Genomic DNA, 24,739 nt, shown 5'->3' on the forward strand with positions numbered 1-24,739 from the left:
AGAGGCGATATGCTTGCCCACAGGGGCACGTCGGCAGCCACACGGCACCCCAGGCCTTCCAAGCATGGATGGCGACAGAGAAAGATCAGTGTTCCGGGTGCTGAGAGCAGCAGCCAGCGTTAGCGGGGAACCACGTCCTCACAGGAAGCGGAAATCGCAGACAGCGCCGGACGCAGGGGAGAGCGCCAGGCGAGATGGAGGGCCCGGCCCTGCCCACAAAGGGAGGAGAACTTGGGGATCTCGAGGGCGGCTGGGGCTGTGGCTGACATAGCCCCGTGGTGGGCTCTGTTTAGGCAGCCCCAAGACACACACAGACGGGCTGCGAAGGTCACCCCCTGCTCCCTGTGAGGACGATGCCGGGGGCTTCTGTTGTTTCCAAAGTGCAACAGCAGCATTTTCTGAACATTCGAATGAAAGACGGAGGCACGGGCCAGTTTGGGAAGAAGTCAAGTGGAAACGCAAGGACACCACAGACGGACAGCGGCCGGAGGGGTCTGTGGGAGCCTCAGCAGCCAGGGCTGCCCCCTGCAGTACCTGCTTGCCGTCCTGCTCGCTGGCCCGGCGGCCGCCCTCGGCAGGGGATTCTCTCCGCTTTGCCTGCAACAGAAGGAGGCAGTGGTGGGCTCCAGGCACACAGACCCCCAAGCCTCACTCACGCGCACGAGGCCGAGTCCAGACGGCTCAGGAAACAGCAAAGGTGTTCATGTCGCTACACTCCCTCGGGTCTGAACCTGTCTCTCCCACCTGCTCCCTGACCTCCGACCTCCAGGCTGGTCCTGGCGGGGGCGGGGGGGGGGCAGGAAGGAGGGAGCTGTGCACCGCAGCCCCCACTCCCCAAGCCCACCAGCGATCAGGCTCAAGCTGGAAGCAAAGAGCTCTTCCACTAAAACTGCAGAAAGCCGGGAAGGCGGGATAAGCTTCCTTCATGAAGGCACGCCCTCCCCTCTCCCACGCCAGCACCATGTTCACAGAACAGGCCTCACTAAATAACCCTGGCCTGACGTTACTTCCCCAATACGTTTACCGTCCCACAGCTCACCACCCTGGAAACAGAAACCCCGTTGCTTTCGTCTTGCCGCTCCTGAACGGTTCACTGCTCGTTGTTAAAAGGGTATGAAGCTGCCACATCTAACTGCTTCTCTATGAAGACTTCTAAATGGATACAAAATAACCCTTTCCTCCTTTCATCAGTTTAATTTGCAGGGGTCCGGTCTTGAACCGAAGAGGGTAGTGGGAAATGTTTTTTTCTCCCCTACACATACAGAAATCCTGACTGACAAGCCACCTGCCAGGCCTGCTGTGCCCGACGAAGGGCATCAGGCTCTGTCCAGATCAGCATCAACACAAGAGCTGTGGACCAAAATGTCCTTCAGATCAATGGAATATTCTGATTTTTATGACTCATTTTACAATACGTGAATTTACAGCGGTGGCTCAGGGCATCCTGGCCTTTCTTCCTTTTTTTGGCTTCTGGAATCACAAAAGAACCCAGAGTGATCCCCAGGGGGCGAGGCAGGGAAGGTGTCCAGAGAAGTGCTGACCAGGGCCCCTCCTTTTGCAGGGCAAGGGGCCACGGGTTCAAGCCAGATACTTCTGGATCCCCTGCAGCTCTCCTGTCCAGAAGTGACCTCCTCCCTGCAGAGCGGGCTGAGGGCTTCCAAAGTCACTGACCAAAGACCTATCTATGCTTCCAGGCTAAGTGACACTGAGGAAAACAAGGTTACCCCGAAACCATTGTGCTTGCCTTCAGAATATAGGGCTCCCTGCGGGCAACCTCACCCCTTCTTCCAGGCCTGGACACCCCACACCACATTCCTGTGACACCCAGTGTCAGCTTTCCCCTTGCCAGTCCGATTCCAACACCCTCTGCCTGGGGTCAGACTGTCACCTGTGTTTCTGACCGACCACTGTCAATCAGGACGCACACAACTCCCCTCGGGCCTGGCCACCTTCTGAAAGAGCTCACAGGGCTTCAGGAAGCACTTACTTACATTGATTTATTGTGTAACGAACGACAGGGCAAAGAACGCAGCCAGCCGGAGTCGCACCGGCTGAGGTCCGCGAAAGTCCCACGTGCAGGCTGGGGCGGCCTTCCCACACGGAGATGCTCCCCAGCCCGGACTTGGGGGATTTTCATAGAAGTTCGTCCCATTAACTCCATCCCCAGCCCTTTCCCGCCCCCCGGGCCACAGGGGCTGGCGCAGAAAGTTCTGAGTTTCTAACCGTGGCTTGGCCTTCCCGGTGACCAGCTCCCGTCCAGGAGCGCTGAGGAGCCCACCCAGAGACACCACCTCAAAAAAAAAGAGTTTTATCACCCAGGAAATTACAAGGGTCTCAGTAGCTGTTGTCAGAAACAACATACAGGTTTTCTAAGACTTCACAGCCTGACCCTGCGGACGAGCACCAGCACACGGTGTATTCTGGGCAGACAGAGCGGGTCTGCAGCGCACACTCGGGCCGGGGGCGTGCCGGGGAGACGTGCCTTCCCACCCCGCATGTGAATGAGGGAGTCCAACCCTGGAGTCCTTGAACCCGGCACCACATCTACACACAGTGAGACCCCAGCTGTCCTCAGGTGTGCCCGACACAGGGATGCGGCCTGAGTGAATCTGACAGTGCCCCAGAGGCGCGTGGTCTTCGTGCCGAACCTCCACTGGCACAGACCTGCTCACGGTGCAAACACAGCAGCGGGAGACACACAGAGCACAAGCCAAGGTTTGGGGTTTGACGTCGACCCTTACAGACGACGGTACTTGGGAGTGAGGCAGACCGAGGGCTCTGGCCGAGAAGCCCTCCCTGCACAGCGCCCACCCCGGCGTGATCTCATCCAGACCTGGTGCCTGGCGGTGGCCAGGCCGGTGACGCCCCCAACTTGGCCCTCCCAGAGGGGCCACTACAGCAGGAGACCTCAGGAAGGTCTGGGCCAGTGTGCCCCGGGGCCGCCACCAAGATGGTCCACGCGGGGGTCCGGACATCAGAGCCGGCCCACAGGAGCACGCTGCCCTGCTTGTGTTTTACTTTAACAGACACAAACTCACAGGAGCACAAGCCTCCCACAGCGGAGGGCTCTGCGGCACTCAGCACGGTCACGAGGCTGCGTGACCACAGACCACCACACTTCAGACGTCCGTCCCCCCAGGAGCTCGCCCACAGCCAGGCACCCATTCTGCCTGCAGCGGGTCCACTTTTTAAATTACCAAATAATTTAGGAAAAAAACATAAAAGACGTTTGCACCAGGCCGTGTCCTCACCAGGCCGTGTGTGCCGGGTGTGGTCTCACTGCTCCCGCACCGTCCCCCGAGGAGCCCAGGGCTTCCATCAGGCATGCTGCCTCCCTGGGTACAAACCGCCCCCCACAACAGGCTCCATGCAGCCCAGATCCTCAGGGAGGCCCAGCCAGAAGCCGTCTGACCACCACCTAAGCCCACAACTGCCATGGCCCTGGGAACCACCACCAAGAGGAGAGAGGAAGGGTTTCCTGCTGTGTCCAGTGAGGCTACGGGCCGACTGGTGGTCCAGAATGCTCTCCGCTCAGTCTGCCAGGGGCCACCTAGCTGGGCATGCAGAGGGACTGGACACGAAGAGGGTCAATGGCACGGAGAGGGAGGCCTCTGTTCGGTGGCCATGGGAGTGGGCATGAGGGGGAATCACGCTAGACCCCCCCAGTGCTTCTAAGCCAGGACGGTGGGGACGCAGCAGGCGCACGACTGTCCTGGGCTCTAGGCTCAGACACCAGTGCCCACAGGCAGAGGCCGCTCCATGCTGGCTCACCAGGAGCGCAGCCACGGCCGGGCAGCCCCCGGCGCAGGACACAGAGGGGCGCAGGATGGTTTGCGACCGGGTGTCTCAGTGGCCAGGCTCCTTGCAAGGTAGTTCCATGAAAAGCACCCAGTGGGAAGGTGGGTGGGAGGTGCCTGCGCGCTTCCCGTTTCCTCAGACAGGGGCACTTTCTGGGGAACCCTGACCGCCAGATGCCCCCATCCTGCAGGAGGGGCAACTCTCGCACCCCCGCAAGTGTCCAAGGGGAGCAGCCAGAAGGAGCCCCCGCCCCACAGACGCGAGGGTCCCGACTCTCTCCGTGCCTTTAGCAAAACTGCAGCCCCAGGCCCAGGCCCAGGCCCAGCTAGCCAGGGGCCTCCCGCCCTGCCCGGTCACTGCCCCTCCCACCACACTGCCTACCCACGAGGGGTCCCGCCCGGACTCGGAGCCCCTTCCTGATGCCCAGCCCAACGCCGCATTTCCTGTGTGGTCGGAGTGCATGTGTCCGGCGAGGCTGGGTCAGCCCACCCAGGCCAGAAGCCGGCCAGACTTGCACAGACTTCTAGAAGGAGCCGCCGACCTCACATGCAGACCCCATCCATCCATGTCCCTAAATGCCATGAGGGCTGGGGTGCCCTCCCCAGGACCCTGTCCACTTACGTGTGCAGGCCGGCCGCTGCTGGCCGCGGAGCCGCTGGCGGGGGCGGGTGCTGGGTCTCGGCAGCCCCCGCCGTTGGCCGTCCCGAGGCTCTCTGCAAGGAAGGAGGGGGCGGGCCGTGAGCCCCCGCGGGCTGGAAACAGAGCCAGTGCAGGGTGGCTGGGTCCCGGGAGCCCCCACGCGAGGGAGGGAGGGAGGCCTGGTGACCACAGTCCTCCCAAGTGACGGAAGCGCCACGAAACGGACAAGGAATTTCTACGAGACCAGCCACCCTCCCCATTAGCATAAAAAGCAGACGGAAAGCCAGAGGGTACAACTGTTCTTACTGGAGCCTGGGCCCCACAGGGCAGGGTGGCCCCTGAGCGGGGCGGGGGACCGGCCCAACGCGGCCCTAGAAGGCCTGTCGTGGGCTGCCGGCTCCCCTCCAGCTCCAGGCGAGCGGGAAGCCCAGTGGGAGGGGAGCCGCGGGCGGCCACATCGGGCACTCACTGTCCACGTGCGCGAAGGCGCAGAACGGGCCCCGTGGGCAGTGCCCGGTCTGCCGCATGTCATTGCACTTGGTGGATTTGTAGATCTAAGAGACAAAAGCAAAACAACGAAATCAATAAAACTCAAAAATAAAACAGGGATGCCCGGGTGGCTTGTCAGTGAGGCACCAGGCTCTTGGCTCCGGCTCGGGCCACGGTCTCAGGGACCAGACCCTGCAGGAAGCCGGGTGTGCCACGTCGCAGCGCAGAGGACCCCGCTCCCAGTGTCTGCAGGGCTTCCTGAGGACGGGTGCGCCGGGGTCCCCTCCCTGCCACAGAGCAGGTCGGACTGTCCTTGAAATCACACGCAGAGTCGACTGACCACTTGGCGTTTTCCGTAAGAGGCCCCGGATTCCGGGCGCAGCATACAGCAGCCACTCAAGAAATGCCCGCGACGCGAACACGGGCGTGAGCTCCACAGCCAGCCCGGAGCCGCCTCACCCAGATCGGAAATGCGCTCGCGGTGCCTACAACACTCGGTGCTGGCCACCAGCTCCCTAGGACCCTCGAGGGACAGACCCCCAGGCCCTCCGCACCCCCACCAGATCCCACCCGACATCCTCGGGAAGCCTTCCCCTGCCTCCCGCCTCCCCTGCCCCACGAATGCCACTCACTCTTCGCTCTCCTTCCCTGGGGCTTCCGGGACCCGGGCCAGAACAGGACCCCCAGCCCGACAGCCAGCACAGGCCACACGGCAGCCCTCCTCCCGGGCCCATCGCCAGGCCTGGGCACTGACAAGTCCCCATTCCCTGCTCTCCGACTTGACTGCTCCAGCCCTGTCCCCGGCTCTCCCCACCCGGCCCCCCTCCTGCAAGCGGGCTTGGTTCACAGGGATCAGCACACCCCACCCTCCCCACCCGCCCTCGAGGCCTCGTCCTCCACCCCCAGCCGCCCTGGTCCTCGAGCTCTCCTGCTCCCCGAAGGGGCTGATCTGCTGGGGTTTTGTTGGTTTTTTAAAGATTTATTGATTTGGCAGAGAGAGCACAAGCAGGGAGAGAGGCGGGCAGAGGGGGAAGCAGGCTCCCTGCCGAGCAGGAAGCCTAAAGCAGGGCTCGATCCCAGGACCCTGAGACCACGACCTGAGCCGAAGGCAGACGCTTAACCCACTGAGCCACCCGGGCGCTCGGTTTTGTTTGTTTTTTAAAGATTTACTTAACTGTTTGAGAGACAGAGAGCTCGCAAGCAGGGGAGAGGCAGAGAGAACCTCAAGCAGACTCCCAGGTAAGTGCGGACCCCGACGCAGGTCCAGGCTCACGACCCTGAGCCCAGAATCTGACCGAAGTCAAGAGGCGGCCTCCGGCAGCAGAGCCCCCCCGCACGCCCCACTGGTCTGCTTCTGACACAAACCCGAGCCGTGTCCTGCTCAGCTCAGTGGACTTTGGCCAACTACACCCTTCACAGCTCCTGGGGGTAGGGGGGCAACATCTGACCCCCTGGAACGTCCTGCCTGGGAAGTATGTCCGTTTACCTGGTCGTGCGCCACACCGGAGGGTAACAACGTGATTTATGGGGGCAGCTCTGGGCCCCACGGTCTCAGCTCAGCCTCGGGAGGGCGGGAAACTCAGCCACGGCCACATGACCCCTAATGAAAACCCTAGACACTAAGAGCCAGGGGGGTTTCCCTAGTTGGTGACACATCACTGCTGAGAAAAGTGGGTGCTGGCCAGACGACCCGCTGGAGGACAGAGCGGGGTGCTGGTCCTGCTTCCCAGGGACCCCGCCCCACGCGGATTTCGGCCTGTGTCCAGTCAGTCGTGACCCCTAACCAAGGGCACCACAGCACTGCTGGACTCTGTAAGGCCTTCGAGCAACTCACGGGACCTGTGGGGGGAGTACGGGAGACCCCAGACCCAGAGGGAGACCCGTCCTGGCACAGGCTGGGAGGGTGCCGTGGCTCGTGTGTAAGACAGGCTCGTACCTCGGGGTGGAACTGCTGCTCCGCGCGGGAATGGCAGTACTGACAGCTGTCCCCGCTGTCACACCTCGCAGGCTCGCCCCACTCATCACCATGCTTCACGCTGGGACACGGGGTGGACCTGGGGGCACAGGGTGGGGTCACCAGGAACACAAGAGCAGGGATTCTTCGCGCGCGCCCCGGGCCGTCTGGGTGTCGCGCGGCTACCCCCCCCACGCAGGACAGCACACGTGGCCCCAGAAACGCCACCTTCCCACCAGGACACGCAAAAGCGGGCCGAGCGCCGCCTCGACCCAGACGGGGACTCGGGAAGCCTGTTTCTATTTTCCACAAAAGGTAAAGCGAGGCTGAGTCCACTCCCCCCACGGTCACGAGTGGAGCCCATGGGGGCAGCGGCTGGACCCCTGCAGCCGGGGAGCCGGCGGGCCGGGCTGCGCGCATTGAGAACCCGCCCCCGGGCCTCGCTCTCCCTGCACTCGCGGGCAGCGGGACTGCCCTGTCCTTGGATTTACAGGAAGAAGCACCCGCAGAAGGAAACGGGTCGTATTATTATTATTCTCTGTCACACGTGTGGCCTAGACACACGGGAAATTCCCCTCCTCTTCTCCGGTGCGTCCCTGGGGTCACAGGAGTGACTCCGCCTCCGCTGAGGAGCGCCCGCGGCTGCAAATCGGCGGCTCTCGGCCCCGCGGCCCCAAAACGAAGGGGAGGGAGAGCCCCAGCCGGCGGGCACGCTCAGCGGCGGCGAGTCCCTGCACGGACCTGGCGGAGCTCGGGCCGGGCCGGGCCCCCGCGCCGGGCCCCCGCGCCCCAGGGCTCACCGGTACTGGAACCTCCTGGGGTCCCGGCGGCGGTCCCGGCTGTTGTGGTAATGCGGGCACGCGTAGCCCTGGCGGCACAGGCGCGGCGGCTTCGGGCACTGCTCCGTCTTGTAGCTGCCCAGCACGAAGTTGGCGTCTGAAAAACAGGGGTCGGCATGGGAACGTGTAAGGAGGAGCAGCCCCAGTCTGGTCGACGGCCCAAGACGAGGTGTCCGCCCACGGCCGCGCACGAGAGCGGGGCGCCGACACCCGCCATGGGCTGGTGAACTGAGAACCTGCTGCTCGGGGCGTAGCCAGACTCAGGGGACCAGCGACCGCGGGGTCCTGCCACGGATCCGCTCACAGAAAGGTCGCAGGGGCGGTGGGGGTGGTAGGGACGGGGCTGGCTCAGCAGCTGGGACAGACTCTCACGCTAGCTCCCGACAGGGCTGCTTGACCCCGAACATTCTGGAAACCCTGCAACGGACACCTGAGCTCTGACGTAAACGAAGTACTCTGGGAGGGAAGAGCTTGTCCTCTCTGCCTGCCAGGGCAGGGACACGAGTCCTGCAGCAGCAGGGACGGGAACACGGAGCACAGGGAGTCACAGGATGTGCAGGAACCCCCGGCACCTTCCCATCCGTGGAACCGGACACTGCCCCCCGAACAGGTCTATGTCTTAAACGGTTAATTTCGCGCTCTTTAAAGGGCATCTCAAAGCAAAAACCTGCAAAGCGCCACTGGGGTCATTTAAAAGTGGAGCTGATAGGACATTCTAGAAACCGTCCTGCTCTCGGGCCGGCTGCTAACGGACAAGCGCTGAGCTCCGTGCTGAGGGGCAGTGGGCAGCCGCGGGAGGGACAGCCCAGCCCTCAGGAAGCATCTCCTGGTCGGGCCGTGCCGGAGTCCGTCTCAAACACATCATCAAAGACAAGAGCGGTGGCCCACACGGGAGGCCGTGGAGAGAGCAGAAGGGGCTTGAGGAACAAAAAACAAAAATTTATTCAGAAAATAAAAATTACAGAATACGGATTCCCAAACGCTGGCCGCGTGCCTGCTGCAGACACCAGGTCCTGCTGAGTGCCACAACGCCGGCAGAAACGAGCCACCTGCGGCGAGCGGGCCACACAACTGCTCCTTAAAGCCTCTGACGCTGCAGCGAACGTGAAGGCCACACGTCCAGAAAGTCGGCCGCGAGGGTGGGTGCCCAGCTCCCGGGGAGGCGAGGACGCGGTCTGCACACTCCCAGGCGTGCAAACGCGCCCCAGGGGCAGCACACACATCCCACCCTCGGGGCAGAAGATGCCCAAGACACAGCCTATGACCCCAAAGTCCTTCGGGAGGTGATGGACACAGGCATGGTGGCCCGTCCCGACAGTGGGCTCTTAGCGGGGAGAAGACACGAGCCAGCGAGCCCTGGAGGAAGGGAGCCCAAAAAGCTACACCCTGGACAATTCCAGCTACAGAACATTCTGGAAAAGGCAAAGCCGTGGGAACAGAACGATGGCGTAAAGGACCAGGGGTCTCCAGGGGCTGGGGCAGTGGCAACAGCCTGAAGGCCGCTGCAGGGCAGACACAGGACGCACTTGTCCAACCCCCTCTCCCGGCCCGCAGAGCCCTGAGAGAAACCACGCTCGCTGCTTAGTGACAAAGTGTCAACTTTGGTTCCCTGATTGTTACAAACGTATCAGGCTGGTACAGGTGTCTATGACCCCGAAACGAGGATGGGGGGGCAGGACGGGGAGGCGTGGGGGCTCGCACTACCCGCGACTTGTCCGGTAATCTAAAGAGATTTAACCACGGTAAAATCTGCTAATTAAAGAGCCCACCCCCACCTCAAGGCGGCTCTGGGACAGGAAGCCCAAAGCAGCAGGGCCCACAGCAATCCGCTCCCTGGGGGCTGCCAGCGGCTGACCTCACCACGGACACCCGGGCGTACAGGTCCAAGCAGCCTGGGGACCAGAGCGGCCTGGCTCACATCCCACTCGGCCACCACCACCCGAGAGACTCGGGGTAATGTGCGTGGCAGGAGACTCCGTTTCCCCACCCGGTCTCCAAACAAAGAGTGGGTCAGCTGTGCGGTCACTTTGCAGACAGAGACGAGTGTCACCCCCCCCCCACCCATGGCGGCCTCGGGTTACCTTGCCACCGGGGGTCCTCACCCAGGATCTTCTCGATCATGGCCTGGCTGGCCAAGACCCCAGGCTGCAGGTCGGGGACACCATCCGTGCTGCACAGCTGGCCGTCCTGCAAGGCTTCCTGGGCCTGCAGCTCCCTACAACCAAACCACACAGCAGTCACAGCTCCGCCGCCGGCTGCCTCAGCCCTCCGTGCCAACGAGACGGTTCGCCTCTGTCACCCTGTGCGGCTGCCTGGAAGGCTCCCGACGGGTGTCCCTCGGGTACAACCCGAGATCCAGCCCCGCCAGCGCTGCATGGTGGTTGGCGAGGCCCTGGCTGCCTCCCTCGGGCTCGGCCCGTGAGCTCCCACTGGCGTCGGAAGGAAGGAAACCAAGTCGCCGGGGCAAGGGCAAGGCCGGGCGGGGATCGCAGTCGCCCCACACACCTGATGTCACAGACAGGTGGCCGCAGGTCCAGCGGGCCGTGTGCGAAGGCGCAGTGCGGCCCGTTCTTCGCGCAGTGGCCCCGGGCGTCCGTCTCGTGGATGCACGTGCCCGTCTTGTAGTAGCGCAGGTGGTACTTGCGCTCCGTGTCCCCAGTCGTCCGGTGCAGGTACGGGCACCTGGAGAGCAGAGGGGCCGGCACAGGCCATCTGAGGCCTCGGGGCTGTGGGGACACACTCGGCACGGACCTGCCCCACCCTGCCTCAGGAGCCAGCCACCCTGTCTCACCGCAGGACCACCCCGGGCACAGCATCCGTCCCCAGGCGCTGAGACCCCCCACGAATCCCTCCACTGTGTGTGGTAGAAAACACTATCGGGTCTCCCTGGAAATCATCCTGTGTTATGCTGTGACCACGGACAAACGGGGCTCCCCTCCTGCAGCTGGGCACGCCCTGTCCCTGACAAGCACTATTAGAAGAGGATTTGGCAGTCACTCCCATCCCACCCAGGGGCTTTTGGGGACCCCTCGAGGGAAGGAGGGGCCTGGACATGGCCGGAGGGGGATACTGGTTGCACAAGAGAGAAGCAGGCGCAGGGGAGAGGCAGGGTCACATGCGGACACCGGCCACTCAAGCCCGGGGGCAGTCCATGCAGCTCCCCAGGCAGTGGAGGGCTTGAGTCGCACAGGGAGACCGGCACACGTGGAGCCGGGCCCCGAGCCCCCTCGTGGTCAGTCCCTCTAGACAAGAGCCACAGACACACAGGAGCAATGAAAGGAGCCTGAGCCAGCCATGCCCTAGAGCCGCCCACGGAGTGATGTGGGAGCCTGTCACTGCCCGTCCCCTCCAGCGACGGCTGGGGAGCAGCACAGGAGGCTCGGGCAAGGTCAAGCCCCACCTCGCTGCGCCGCGCGTTTCCCCACAAGGAGCACGGACCAGACCCGGAGAGAACGGCTCGGGGGCCACCTCACTCTCAACCCCTCTCCCTGCAGCAAGGAAACGCAGGCTCGGCCCTCGCACCGGGGCACCCAGACCTCCAGGGCACCCATGCTGCACACAGCACGAGGAGACAGGACTCCATGCCCAGCCAGACAGTCCCTTGGAACCAACCAAGCAGCCACCAAAGGGGAAGCCAGCGGGAGGGCCAGGCAGGTGTGCTCTGGGATGTGGCCAGAAATGCACTGGACACCTAGAGGACGTTCTGCTCAGCGAGAGAAACCAGACATGAAGGGACGCGGCCTTACGATGCCGCTCCAGGTGGTCCTAGGAAGTCAAAGTCAGACCAACGGGCTGAGGGGGGAGCGTGGGCACGAGCGGCTCGGGAACCAGCGGGACCCAGTGCAGAATGGCAACACCTGCGTGCGAAGCTGGAAGGAATCTGGAAGCAGAGACGGGGGACAGGTGTACAACCCGGTGAGAGTGCTGACGGCCGCTGCACCGCGCACGGAAACAGGGTTAAATTCACACGTTTCACAGCGCACGCGTGTAACCGAAATCATCAACAAAACCCCCGGGGCCAGAGGAGAGAGGAAGAGAGAGACCTGACCTATTCCTACAGAAAGGTGTGCTCACAGCGCACTGGAACGGGAAGGGAGGCGACTGCACACCACAGGGAACCCCTCCAGTCGGCGTCCTGCAAACTCGCCTCGGGGACAGTGGCAGCCGCTACCGATGCCCAAAGACGTGTGAGGCACAGAGAGACGTCCCAAGACGCCTCAGTCTCAGTTTGTGAAAACAGAGAATGAGGACCACGTTGCTACTGTGCATCTGAGACCAGAGAGCCCTCCCCCGTGAAGGGCCGGTGCAGGCATGAGTGCGAGCGCCGCCTCCCCCCAGGCCCCGCTGCACCAGCTGTGTGTCACACGTCTGCCGTCCCCCCAGGCTCGACCCTGCGTGTGCACAACACACTGGTTTGTGACTCAATCCGGGGCAGCCACAGAGACCAGCATCACTCGCAAAGAGCACTGACCGCACTCCCTGCAGGTGCCCCCTGCCCCGACCTCCCATCCCAATGTCACAATGTCATGGCTCGGCCCTCACTCCCTTCCTAGCAGCCCCTTGGCAAAGCGCTGAACACCCTCTGCTTTTCCTTGCTGGTGCTGTTGCCAACGCAACCAGAGCCTGCCTAGTCCCCCTGCCCGGGCCTCAGCACTGAGCATGGAGCACCGAGCATGAGCACAACCACCGAGCACAGAGCAACCAGCACCAGCACAAGTGCCAAGCATGGAGTACTGAGCACCAGCACCAAGCATGGAGCACAGAGCACCAGCACAAGCACCAAACACAGAGCACCAAGCACAAGCACCAACCACAGAGCATTGAGCATGACCAACCAGGAGAGAGCACTGAGCATGGAGCACAAAGCATGACCACAAAACAGAGAGCGCCAAGCACGGTGCATGGAGCACCAGCACAAGCACCAAGCTGGAGCACTGAGCACCAGCACAAGCACCAAGCACAGAGCACCAAGCACCAAGCACAACCACCAAGCAGAGAGAACTGAGCACAGTGCACAACCACCAAGCATGGAGCACTGAGCACCAGCACAAGCACCAAGCACAGAGCACCAAGCATGGAACACCAAGCACAACCACCAAGCAGAGAGCACTGAGCACCAGGACAAGCACAGAGCAGCAAGCATGGAGCACAGAGCACCAGCACAAGCACCAAACATGGAGCACTCAGCATGATCATCAAGCAGAAAGCACAGAGCATGGAGCACAACCACCAAGTACAGAGCACCAAGCACAGTGCATGAAGCACCAAGCATGGAGCACTGAGCAACAGCACAGAGTACCAAGCACGACCACCCCAGCAGGGAGCACAGAGCACAGCCACCAGGCACGGAGTACAGAACACCAGCACCAAACATGGAGCACCAGGACCAGCACAAGCACCAAGTACATAGCACTAAGCATGACTACCAAGGAGAGAGCACTGAGCACAGAAAATGAAGCACGACCACCAAACACAGAGTGCCAAGCACAGTGTGTGGAGCACCAACACAAGCAACAAGCACAGAGCACCAAGCATGGAGCACCGAGCACCAATACAGAGCACCAAGCAGAGAGCACTGAGCACAGAGCACCAGCGCCAAACGTGGAGCAGCAAGCACAGAGCATGGAGCACCAGCATCAGCACAAGCACCAAGCATGGCGCACTGAGCACAACCACCAAGGAGAGAGCACTGAGCACCGAGCACGAAGCATGACCACCAAACACAGAGCAGCAAGCACAGTACACAGAGCACCAGCACAAGCACAGAGCAGCAAGCATGGAGCACCGAGCACCAGCACAAGTAGCAAGCTCAGAGCACTAAGCATGACTACCTGCGCTGCCCCTCGGAACAATTTGTTACTTAAACTGTAACCCCTGGAGGATTTTACTAGTTGCCAAGCACATTTAGATACAGCCTTAAGAAGTACATATACTGGCAACAGGTCTTTGGGGAGAAGGACGATATACGACCGTGAAGCTGGGCAGCTGGGGATGCCCGGCTCGCTCAGGGTGGAACGCCGCCCCTTCACAGAAGCCGGGCAGCCGGGAACGCCCGGTCAGCTCAGGGTAGAACGAAAACCGCCTGCTTCCCTTTTCCGTTATTGCTCCTTTCTCATCCCAGAATCGCCCGTTGTAAGTTAGGTGTGTCCTTTGAATATGCTTGGTTAACTATAAACTTTACCCTCCTCCTCGCTTGTCTGCAAGACGTGACTGACATTTGACCTTCTTCGGTCCTTCTGTTGGCTATTATTTCTATCCAATAAAAGTGAGACTGTGGGGTTGCTTGGGGCAGCCGTCCTTTTCGACTGTTGTCCCCTGCTCCCAATCTCTCGCAGCTGACTTGTTTGTGCCTAATTCTTCTCCCGTCGCCGACTGGAAGCAGCAACTACCAAGCAGAGAGCACCGAGCATGGAACACGAAGCACCACCACCAAGCACAGAGCATAAGCGCCAAGCATGGAGCACCAAGCAGAGAGCACCAAGCATGGAGCATGAAGCACGAACTCCAAGCACAGAGCACCAAGCATGGTGCACGGAGTACCAGCATAAAGCACAGAACAGTAAGCATGGAGCACCGAGCATGACCACCAAGCACGGAGCACAGAGCACCAAGCATGACCACCGAGCACAGACCACTGAGCACCGAGCACAGAGCACCAAGCACAGAGCGGGCATTATTATTTCACACAGGCATGACCTCAAAACACTGAAGGGCTCTTACTTAATGAAAGAAAATGGTTCCACCTTGGGAAGGTCTGAGAAGTGAGAAGAGGCCTCAGAACACAGCGGCAAAGCCAGACCCTCTCTGGGGCGGGGACGAGCTGGGGCTCAGCCCAACACGGCACGAGCATTCTTCCTCGCAGGAGCCCACTAGTCCCTGGGCCACGGCCGATCCCGCCGCCCCCACGATGTACCTAGGTGTGACTCAGTTCTGCGGAGCACCCAATTCAGGTGATGCCCTCAGTACTCAAGCCATCCGCCACAATCAGTGACCCAAACAGTGGAATTCCACCAGCATGCCGTCAAGGGCATCCGGCACGTGCAGGAGACCAGCACAACCCCAACATGCTTGAACCCGCGGGCCAGGGAGCAGGGAGGAACAGACCGGGGGCTCAAGACTGCCCCACCTCTCCAGGACAGTCTGAAGCTGTCTCCCCCCCTCTGGTAGCCCTCACCAAGATGGGTCTGCGAAGGGACACAGAGATGGCCCACCAAGCTCGGACCCACTGAGCATCAGCACCGGCCAGGAGCACACTGGGGCGTGCATCACAAGCCCCGGAAGGGCTGGCCAATCCCAGAAGGTCTGATGCCGCCAGTCCAGGTGGGAGCCTCAGATCCCACCTGCAGGAGAGCCCCAGGTGACGTCAATGCTCCTGGGCTTTAAGGGGGACTCCCTTTAACCCAACTCCCTGCCAGCCCCCAAGGGGCTCAGAGTGGGGGGGACCCGAACACAGCACACAAATAAGTAACTGAGGTGTGGAATGGAACGGGCCAAGCCACCAAGGGCAGCCACGGAACACAGGAGACAACATGAACAAAGGGAGGACCCATGGGCCGCAGACAACTGGGGGCAGGGAGGTGGGGGTGGGTAGATGGGGGCTTCTGGGAGAAGCTCGAGTGTCATGGCACACCCACCCCTCCTCTCCGATGCTAGGGGAGGGGAGCTGCCCACTAACCCCATGTTGACCATGCCCAACCCCTCCGCCCTGCGCCCCCAGTCTCTGGACCTCGGAGCCAGGCCAGTGACCCATGGCTAGGCCCTCACAGGGACCAGCAGCACCACCAATAGGTGTCACTCCTCCCCGTGTCCCTGCCAAGCTGACACCCCATCCGGAAGACAGAAGGTTCCAGTGGCCTGCAAGGGGCCTCCCTGTGCCCGGGGCCGCCTCCTGGTCGCCTCCTCCACCCCTGCCCCTTCACTCTATGGGGTTCCCCCAGGCTAACCTGGTCACCTAATTCCCTCAAGCTGGCTAATGTGTCACCTAAAAGCCTGTGTCTTCCAGACCATAGCACCCTGACCATGGGCTACACGGCTCTAACCTTCAGGACCTGCCCTTGGCTCTCACCTCACCCCAAACGCCCAAGTAGAGTTCACTGGTAAGACCAGTGTGGGGCAAGCGTACAGCTACCCCGCAGGGAAATTCACCCAAAACTGGGGACCGCAGACACTCAGGTCTCTGAGCAGAGCAGAGGAGACAGAGGTGCAGCAGACGCTGAGGACTGCGGCTCTGAGCCACACCGGGGCGTCCGGGGCAAGCCCACGGAATCACCCACCAACAGCCCACCTGGTCCAGGGCCTGCGTCCTCGGAGACCCCAAGCGCAGTGAAGAGGGGGCTGTGCGGACAAGAGCCAGCCCTGCCAGGGGAACCCTGGAGGAACGGGTCGGGCCGTCTCTTATCAAAGGATCGGGAGGGCCACTCGCCAGGGCAGGGGCAGCAGAGGAGGCCGCTTACTCCGCACTCGGGGTAGCTGGGGGCTGCTTGCTTCCCCGATGAAACGGTTCCCCAGGAGAGGCCCCGAGGACCCGGGCGAAGGGAAGCCCTTTCCTCTCCTTTGCCAAAGCCAACCTCAGGGAAGACACCTGCGCACGCACGTGCTCTCGGGCAGGGGGCGGGGCCGACCACGGGCGGCTCGCAGGTGCGAGCACTCACACCAGCCCTCGGGCCTGGCGAGCGGAGCAGGGCCGGCGGGGGCCTGGGGCCGTCCACGCGGATCCGCTTTCGGGACGGGCCGACCTGAAAACCCTCGGCACAGGCGTGGCCTTCCTTGAAGCCCGGCCTAAGAAATACCTGGGACGGATCCTCCAAGAGGGAACACCGGCGCGGTGCAGCGGCTGCTCCGAGGCAGCCTCCCGCACCGCCCACCCTCACCGTCGACTCCTAAAGGCGCCCCGCGCGCGGCGGAACCCCGCGCTCCGGCCGCGGGGCGGGGCGGGGGCACGTGACCCGCACGGCCAATCGTGGCCGGCCCCGGGGGAAGGGGCGTGGCCGGCAGAGGGGGCCGCCCCCAGAGAGCGAGGACCGCAGGCCTGGAGCGCAAGATTGATTTCCCCGAGCCAAAGGGGGGCCCGCCCGCCCACAGAAGAGGATCGTGGCGGGTGTCTCTGGGGAGGGGGAGATGACTGCGGGATGTCTACCCAGAGGGGGCACTGGCGACACCACGGGGGGGAGAAGGGGGCCCTGGAGGAATGGGTGATGGCGAGATGGAAAGGGTGACCACCCGCCACGGAAAAGGGGTGTCGGTAGGGGAGGGGCCACAGGAAGAGGACCGTCAGCCTAGGAAACGCCGTGACAGCAGGGGTGCCATCCCTCCATCGCGGTCTTGTCCTGCCCCACAGCTCAGCTGAAAGGCGGTCCCAGCCGGCGCTAAGACACACACCGGATGCTTGCGTCACCTGGCGGGGACTGAAGGGGTTCGGTTCTCTCAGGGTTGGTAGTACATATGCCCCAACCAGAACTTTCAAGAACCCACGAACCGAAATGAAAGGAAGGTTCTGTCCTTGCTCTGAAAGGCACAACCTACTTACAAATTCCATGGGGATGCTACGCGAGCCAGTCAAACGGGACAAACTCTGGGCCACTCCACTTGTGGGGGATGAGAAAGCCCCTCTCCCATGCAGTGGAGCACCAATTACTAAGGAGAGATCTCCAGGGGACATGCATGCCACCAAACAGTTCCTAAAGGGTTGATGCTCAAGACAAGGGACAAATTGTTTACTTAGATATGTGACCTTCTCACTGTATGGACAGTCACAGGACGCACCTGCAACAGAAAAGGGCCAACAGGCAGCTCACTCCCACTCATCCTGATTCTCAGTGATGACCTCCGTGTCCCTGAGATTGCATGTCACTATTTCTGTAATCAATAACTGTGTGCTACTTAACTATTCCTGAGCCCCGCTGAAATGACCACGTGCAGGTAAGTGTCCACTGCCAACTCTTCATCCTGCGAGGCCGGGGTGCCATCCTAAGGCTCAGCAAAGGGGCCGGGTCAGTACCAGGACACACAGACTCCAGAACCCCAAACAGCTGTTCCAATAGGCTTTGGCCACATGCATTAAGAGCATTAGTGAATACTGCCACTTGGTTCTCTAGGACAGGGTCAAACATGCTGGGTGACTGGATCCCTAGCACCAGGGACAAGCATCTGTACCCCAGCCCCCCGGGGTAATTCAGGACCCAAGGCCCGGAGGTGACTGACATGGCCAAAGGAAATATGGGACCTGATGTCAGGCCGCAGCTAGACAAACACATCCCTTCTGAAGACCCGTTTGCAGAAAACATCAGGTCAAGAAACAAATAACACCCTTGTAACACTTCACAGAAGCAGAGGTTCCTCAGGAGCTCAGTCAGTAAAGCGTCTGCCTTCGGCTCGGGTCATGTTACCAGGGTTCTAGGATCAAACCCCCCCATCGGGCTACCTGCTCAGTGGGGAGACTGCTTCTCCCTCTGCTGCTGCCCTTTCCACCCTGCTCGTGTGCTCTCTCTCTCATTCTGCCTCTCAGTCAAATAAATAAAATCTTAAAAAACAAAAACAAAAACAACTCCACAGAAGCATCACCATCTTAGCAGGGGAGGGGCGGGGCACATCTCTTCAGCAGGATTCCAGCCGCCTCGACGGCAACCTTACTCATCTTGAGCTCAACTACACTTGCAGTAAGTGTAAGAGTATAAAGTTTATGATAACACATGGATGAAAAGTTTCCTCCCTGACCTGAGCATCTTTGGAAAATGAAGGACAACAGACATCCCTCTGCTCTCCCTGCAGCAGAGCGAACACAGTCTTGGAAAGGGAGCATTCCTGGAGACCCAGCTCCTGTCAAAGGGTCAGGCGACCAAGCCTGCAGGACCGCCCCCAAATCAGCGCTGGGTCTGAACAGAAGGGGGGCAAGCAGTGGTTACCAGAGGCCCTGGGGCCCAGGGAGACTGCCCCAATCCAGGCAGAGATGGACCAGCAGACCTCCTGCCCCAACAGTCCAGGAGAAAAGTGGAAAGCCTCTGGCTACGGATTTCTGCCCACTCCGCGAACACACACACTCTGACTTGCGCTCTCCTCTTTCCCAGTCTACATATTGCTAAATAAATACATCTGTTCATAACACCATGAAGAAACTTGTAAGAAAAAAGCCAACCAAAACAAAACCTTCGTTTCTTAAATTTTAAGAGTGCTACGGAAATGGCAGCCTACAGATACGATAACGTCCCTACCAGTCTGTTACAGAGAAGTTAGACGACTGAGCCACAAGAAAGGAACCGCTCCAGATAGGACTTGCAGCGTTCCAGCAGCCCTCCCGCCGACAGCCACAGGCAGCCTCGAACAGGTGCACATCCTAAGAGCTGGTTCTAACGCAGGGAGTGCGGACCGGTTCCCACGTGGGCGGGGCAGGGGGTCCTGAGCTCGGGGTGTCCCTGAGACACACAGCCCCGGGCAGAGGAAAGCCACCAGCAGCCGCGGGAAGGCTTCCGAGGGAAGGCAGGACCCGCTCCGCAGACGGCCGCGCGGCCGTGGCGCACACTCACTCGTCGCCGTCGGGGCACACGCCGCTGGCCTCGTCGTACTTGGAGCAGTACACGTCCGGGCTGTAGTTGAAGGTGCCGTCCCGCCTGCGGAGCGGTCTACGCCGACGCTGATTTAGGAAATGCCAATGGAAACAGGTAAATGGCCTGTGCTGGGCGCACTTGTGCTGCACAAACAGGGCGCACTGCTCTGTCCTAAACTCCTTTAGATACCTAAAAAGACAAACAGCGTTGCGGGTCGCTTCCGCCGCCACCGCCGCCGGCGGGCGGCCTCGGGGACTCATGGGCGGACCGGACCCCGCAAGCCAGGGCGCCCCAACCTCAGGAGCAGTCCCCACTGTGAAGGCAGATGACCCCAACGGCCGCCCCCAACCCCAGAGCGTCCCTCGAATCCCAGGCACAGTCCCCGACCCCAAGCGCAGGCAACCATCTCCGCCCCGAGGTGTGACCCTCCACTCTGTGTCCGGTCGGCCGCCCTACCCTACCCCCAGCCCGGATGCGAGTCCCCAGACCCCGTCTGCAGCACCCCCCATCCCAGCCACGGGCGCGACCCCCAAGTTCAGGCGCGACACAGCGACCCCGGGAGCGCCCGGACTGGGGACAGAGGCAGCCCGAGTCCAGACGGCCGCCCTCCCTCCGAGCCCAGGCGCGACCCCCCACTCCCAGCGCAGACGGCCGCACTACCCCCGGAACGGATGCGATTCCCCGGACGCCGTCCGCAGCATCCCCCATCCCGGCCCCCGACGCGACCCCCAACTTCAGGGGCGACACGGCGACCCCAGGCACGCCCCGAGCCCCAAGCTCTGGTGCCATTCCTGATCCCAGGCGGAGGCAGCCCGGGTGCAGATGGCCGCTCTCCCCCGCGACCTCAGGCTCATTCCCCTCCGAAGGCCGGTGGACCCCCGACTCCAGCCGCGCTCCCCAGCCCCCGCCCCCAGGTGCCGCCCCAGACCTGGGCGCCGCCGTTCGACCTCAGGCGGCGGCAGCTCGCGTCGGACGGCGGTCCACCCGCCCCGAGCCCAGGCGCGACGCCGAGGCCGCGGCGGGGGCCGGGGGGCGGCGCGGGGCCCCAGGCCGCACCGGCAGCGGCACCCAGGCCCAGGTGCGCGGGCCGGGGGGGCGCACGGGGCCGCCCCCCGGCCCGCCCCCGTCCCCGCCGCGGCCGGCCCGGCCACTGACCTGTAGTGGGTCGGCTTCTCTGTCTGCGGGGGGGACCCGCTCAGCGCCGCCGCCGCCGCTTTCGAAACCGACGGCATTTTCAGTCAAAACAATGCAGCGCGCATGCGCCAGGCGGGCCCGCCCCCGCCCCTCCGGATCTCTCCCGGCACCGAGCCCCCCGCGACCCCGCCCGCCTGCCCCGCCCCGCCCCGCCCCCGCCGGCGTCCCGCGGACCCCAGACCCGCCCCGCGATCGCGCCCAGAACCGGGCTCCGCAGGGACACGCCCCGAGCGCGCCGCCCCCACCTCCGGTGCACAGTTCTGTGGCCCCGCGGGCTCCCCTCGTCCGCGTTCACGCCAGCCCGCGCTCAGGCGGACCCCGGCCCCTCCCGCGGAGCGTTCTGCACGACCCGGAGCAGGTGCCCCGCGTGGGACAGCGGGCTGGCAGGTAACACTCCACTCCTTCATCGACTCTGCCCCCCAGGCTGGTGCAGAGCTGCGAGGACTGGACGCCGTGGCTTAGGGCTGGGGGTGGATGTGGGGGGCCGTGCAGCGCTGCTTACGGGTACCCAGCTTTCTCTTAAGGATTATTAACAGGTCCCCAAATTAGGTTGTGGTCGTGGCTGCCCCAAGTCACTATTTGAAACTTTTTCATTATATACTGCAAGTGGGTGAACTGTGTATCAGTAACGCTGATTTTAAGAAAGAATCCAAGAGGCCCACAGTCAAGGGGGAGTCACACACCGCTCTCCGTCACCATGCGGATGCACGGGGGGGTGGGTTCTTGGAGAAGCAAGCGGCTGCTGGGCAGAGCAGCAGCGGGGTCCTGGCTCCGTGAGCCCGGGGTAGGAGGGAGGGTGTGCACTTCAGGAGGGATAACCTAGGCCCGGAGCACGCAGTTTTGAAATTTGGGGCATGAGACACTTTTGAAAATGTTCAACCCGGCTAGTAATTAAATTAAAAATTATCTTAAAAAGCAAGTGAAGGGGCGCCTGGGTGGCTCAGTGGGTTAAAGCCTCTGCCTTCGGCTCAGGTCATGGTCCCAGTGTCCTGGGATCGAGCCCCACATCGGGCTCTCTGCTCAGCAGGGAACCTGCTTCCTCCTCTCTCTCTCTGCCTGCCTCTCCGCCTACTTGTGATCTCTCTCTGTCAAATAAATAAATAAAATCTTTTAAAAAAAAATTAAAAAAAAAATAAAAAGCAAGTGAAAGTAAGGCAGAGACCATGGAGTGGGCATTTTCTGTTCTGAACAGAAACCCCCCAATGTTGCAGCAAGACAAGCCCTTGAAGGAGGGCGGCTGGGACAAAGACTGAGATGATGAAAGGCTTTAGGGAACAGTTCCCCTGCCCACCTGCTCTGCCCTGCCCCTTGGAAGAGCCCAGGTCCGGGAGGGCCTGCTCACACTGTCACCAGCCTGCCTTGGTCTTCCTTTTGCTCATGAGGAGGCCCACCGTGCCTGGGGTGTAAAGTGTGGAACCAGAAACGCCCTTGCTGGCGGCTACCCTAGAGATACTCAGGATTTGTTCCCATGTGGTACATGATGTTTCATCCAAAAGAGCACCCACCCCTGTGTTTTGAAAAGCTGTGCATTTATACACACAAAACGATCCGGGAAGGTAAACAACAAAGGGTTCACAGGAGTTGGCTCTAGGCGGTGGGATTTTTAGTGTTTCTGATTCTCCTTCTTTTGCTGATTATGGTCTCTAACTTTTCCAGATAAACCATATTGCTTCTGTCATATGAGAATTAATTTTAATTAAAACAAAAATTCTTTTCATTAGGACTTTTTCTTCCCTCTGCAGGAACTACTGAGAGAAAAGTAAGGGTCCAGGTTTGAACAATTTGCTCCAACAAAGTAGTTCACAATTAAACAGGTAACAACCATGCCAGGTTAGAGGAAGGACGGCTTAGTTCTTTGCTCCTGCTGGGATAAAAATGTAGCCTGAGCTACCATCAGGTCAGTCTTTCCAAACCTTGATCTGTCTTTAAATAATGAACATACTTCCATCAGTTCTATTTCCCTACTGAGCCCAGGCACTGCCCGACGGAGAGTACTCCCTCACAGAGACCCTTCCAGAAGCCAGCACGCTGGCAGGCAGCCAGCAGCCTTCAAACACACCAATGAAAGAAATCTCCAGGTGAATTTGGGACATGCCAAGATAAAACCTTCCACTAGAAGCGTAAGTCAATAAAATCTTCCTTTTGTGCATCTTGTATTTAATTAAAAACTAAGCAGTTTCTTACTTATTACTTGAAAAGCCTATCATTTAAATACCCAAAAATACTGTCTGCAGTTTGTCAAAACAAATACTTACCAGGGGCACCTGGGTGGCTCAGTCGCTGGGCGACTGCCTTCAGTTCCGGTCCTGATCCCAGCATCCTGGGATCAGGCCACATCGGGCTCCCTGCGGTGCGGGAAGCCTGCCTCTCCCTCTCCCACTCCCTCTGCTTGTGCTCCCTCTCTCGCTGTCTGTCAAATAAATGAATGAAATCCTTAAAAAAAAAAAAAAAAAAAAAAGGAAAAAGAAAAAGAAATACTTGTCAGTCTTACTCTATTCAGAAAATCCGGTGACCTTTTACTGTCACCAGAAAACTGTTACACCTAAAAATCTGTAGAGCTGATGAAGTTCATTATTTCCGGCATCCTTTGTAAATTCCACAATTTACATTTAGATTTCTTTCCTCAGTTCCTACTCTGGGAACACAGAAGAACAAAGGAACTGGAAAGGACTAAAAGTCTCCCCCGCTTATTCTTCTAAAATGAAACGCAAACAAGGGGAGGGGATCGGCTTAATTCCACATTACCAAATTAAAATGTACTGTCAATTGGTTTGTACAACTAAGAGCAATTTCTACGCACTATAGTACACTGCAATCGGAAGGTTAACTCTTCCGCCAGCTGTTCCGTCCCCGAAAGCAGAAGACCCGCGAACTGGATCCGGGGATCACGAGTGTCACCAGCACCGCTTCGGAAACGCGATCGCGCGCCGTAGAAAGACACATCACAAATCCAAGAGCGCACGACGCAACCGAGGCCTCTCCCGAGCATCTGGAAACGCCATGTCGTCTGCACGTATCCGCTGGGCATCAGTGTCCGGCAGAGAGCCGGTCCCGACAGGATGGCCTTCCACTCCCCCTTCCACGCGGATCAGCGCGTCCCGGTGCGCCGAGTCCTTCACTCCGCTGACGCGCGCAACGGCGGCAAAATCGACAAACCCGATGGCCAAAGCGTCGGGGCGGCGGCCTGTCCCCTCACCGCCAGCCCCGCGTCCCCCGCTGTCCCCGCGCCGCCAGCCCGCTAAGTCCTCGCCTGGTGGGCAGCCGGAGCTCCGGGCTCCTGCGAACCCTCGCCGGGCTCTGCCTCCTCTTCCCCGAACACCTGCTTCATCCACCGGTCCGCGCCGGTCTCCTGCCGCAGGAAGCACCAGAAGACCAGAGCCATGAGAGAGAGGCTGAAGGGCAACACCCTCCACCAGGGCCGCTGCTGCTCCTTCCCCAGGGAATGCTGCACCGTCCAGCGGGACGGGTGGGCTTGGCTGGAGGAAAAGTGAATGGGACGGTCAGAGTCATCCTCTTCCTCGGCCGCGGGCGGGGCCTGCGCTCGACCACCCGGCGGCGGCTGGGCGCGGGAAGCCCAGCGCACGAACCTCAGCGTCCGGACGGCCCTGCAAGAGAGACAGCTGTGAGCGCGCCCGCCCGTCGCCCCCGCCCTCGGCCGCTCCGAGAACCTGCACAGCTCACCCGGCCGCCGGCGCACACAGGACGCCGCGCATCGCGACCCGGCCTCCGCGCTGGGCGCCGTGGCGCATCGGGTTGGCGTCACTTCCGACGCGCGAAACCGGAAGCCGGACGCCGTTCGAGGCCTCTGTTCACGACTACAGAACGTGGGTCCGGTCGCGCGACGGAAATGACGCGCACTCTCGGGCGGCCTCTTCCGTCGCAGCCAGCCACACACGCCAGGCCGCAAGGGCGTGCCGGGAACTGTAGTTCGCTCCCAGCCCGAAGAGGAAGGAGCCGAGAGGTGCCTGAGTGCAGGGCCGGGTTGGAGCGAAATCGTCGCACTGGCCCCCGCGCACCCCGCACCCTTCCTGCCGTGCAGGCCCACGTCCTGGCGCTGTGCGTTGCCCCGTGCAGCGCACGCAGAGCTGCCTCTAGACCCAGACCTCTCTGCGGGGCGGCGTTTCCGCGCAGGGCTCGGCCTCGGGGCCGCGATCCCGCAGCCGGCGCCGCTGGGCACGCGCACGGCGCTCCCCGGGCGTCGGGCCTGCTCGCGGAGGGCCAGCGGGACCCCGTGCGCATGTGCGCTGCCCTCCTGGGTCACCCTCCCGAGTCAGGCTGGGGGCAGG

General features: G+C 61.3%; 1 protein-coding gene across 8 annotated transcripts in view; it reads right to left on the minus strand.

Annotated features, from left to right (window-relative positions):
- Positions 1-24,467, minus strand: part of UNKL (unk like zinc finger) — a 38,927-nt gene extending 14,460 nt beyond the window's left edge. Inside the window, exons 1-10 of one of the 8 annotated variants that reach the window (XM_047712746.1) lie at positions 24,135-24,467; positions 23,704-24,058; positions 19,239-19,345; positions 10,225-10,401; positions 9,801-9,934; positions 7,681-7,816; positions 6,863-6,980; positions 4,907-4,991; positions 4,420-4,511; positions 535-597 (exon numbers count right to left, since the gene is read on the minus strand). In XM_047712746.1, the coding sequence (XP_047568702.1) occupies positions 535-597; positions 4,420-4,511; positions 4,907-4,991; positions 6,863-6,980; positions 7,681-7,816; positions 9,801-9,934; positions 10,225-10,401; positions 19,239-19,345; positions 23,704-24,058; positions 24,135-24,202 (1,335 nt within the window). In that variant the 5' untranslated portion in view covers positions 24,203-24,467. Of the gene's footprint in view, positions 1-534; positions 598-4,419; positions 4,512-4,906; positions 4,992-6,862; positions 6,981-7,680; positions 7,817-9,800; positions 9,935-10,224; positions 10,402-19,238; positions 19,449-20,414; positions 20,579-22,887; positions 23,648-23,679; positions 24,059-24,134 lie in introns of those variants that run through there. The other 7 variants (XM_047712743.1, XM_047712742.1, XM_047712744.1 and 4 more) reach the window with 7 other exon arrangements.
- Between the last annotated feature and the right edge of the window lie 272 nt (positions 24,468-24,739).

This window comes from Lutra lutra, chromosome 18 (assembly GCF_902655055.1).
Source record: "Lutra lutra chromosome 18, mLutLut1.2, whole genome shotgun sequence".
Lineage (NCBI taxonomy): Eukaryota > Metazoa > Chordata > Mammalia > Carnivora > Mustelidae > Lutra > Lutra lutra.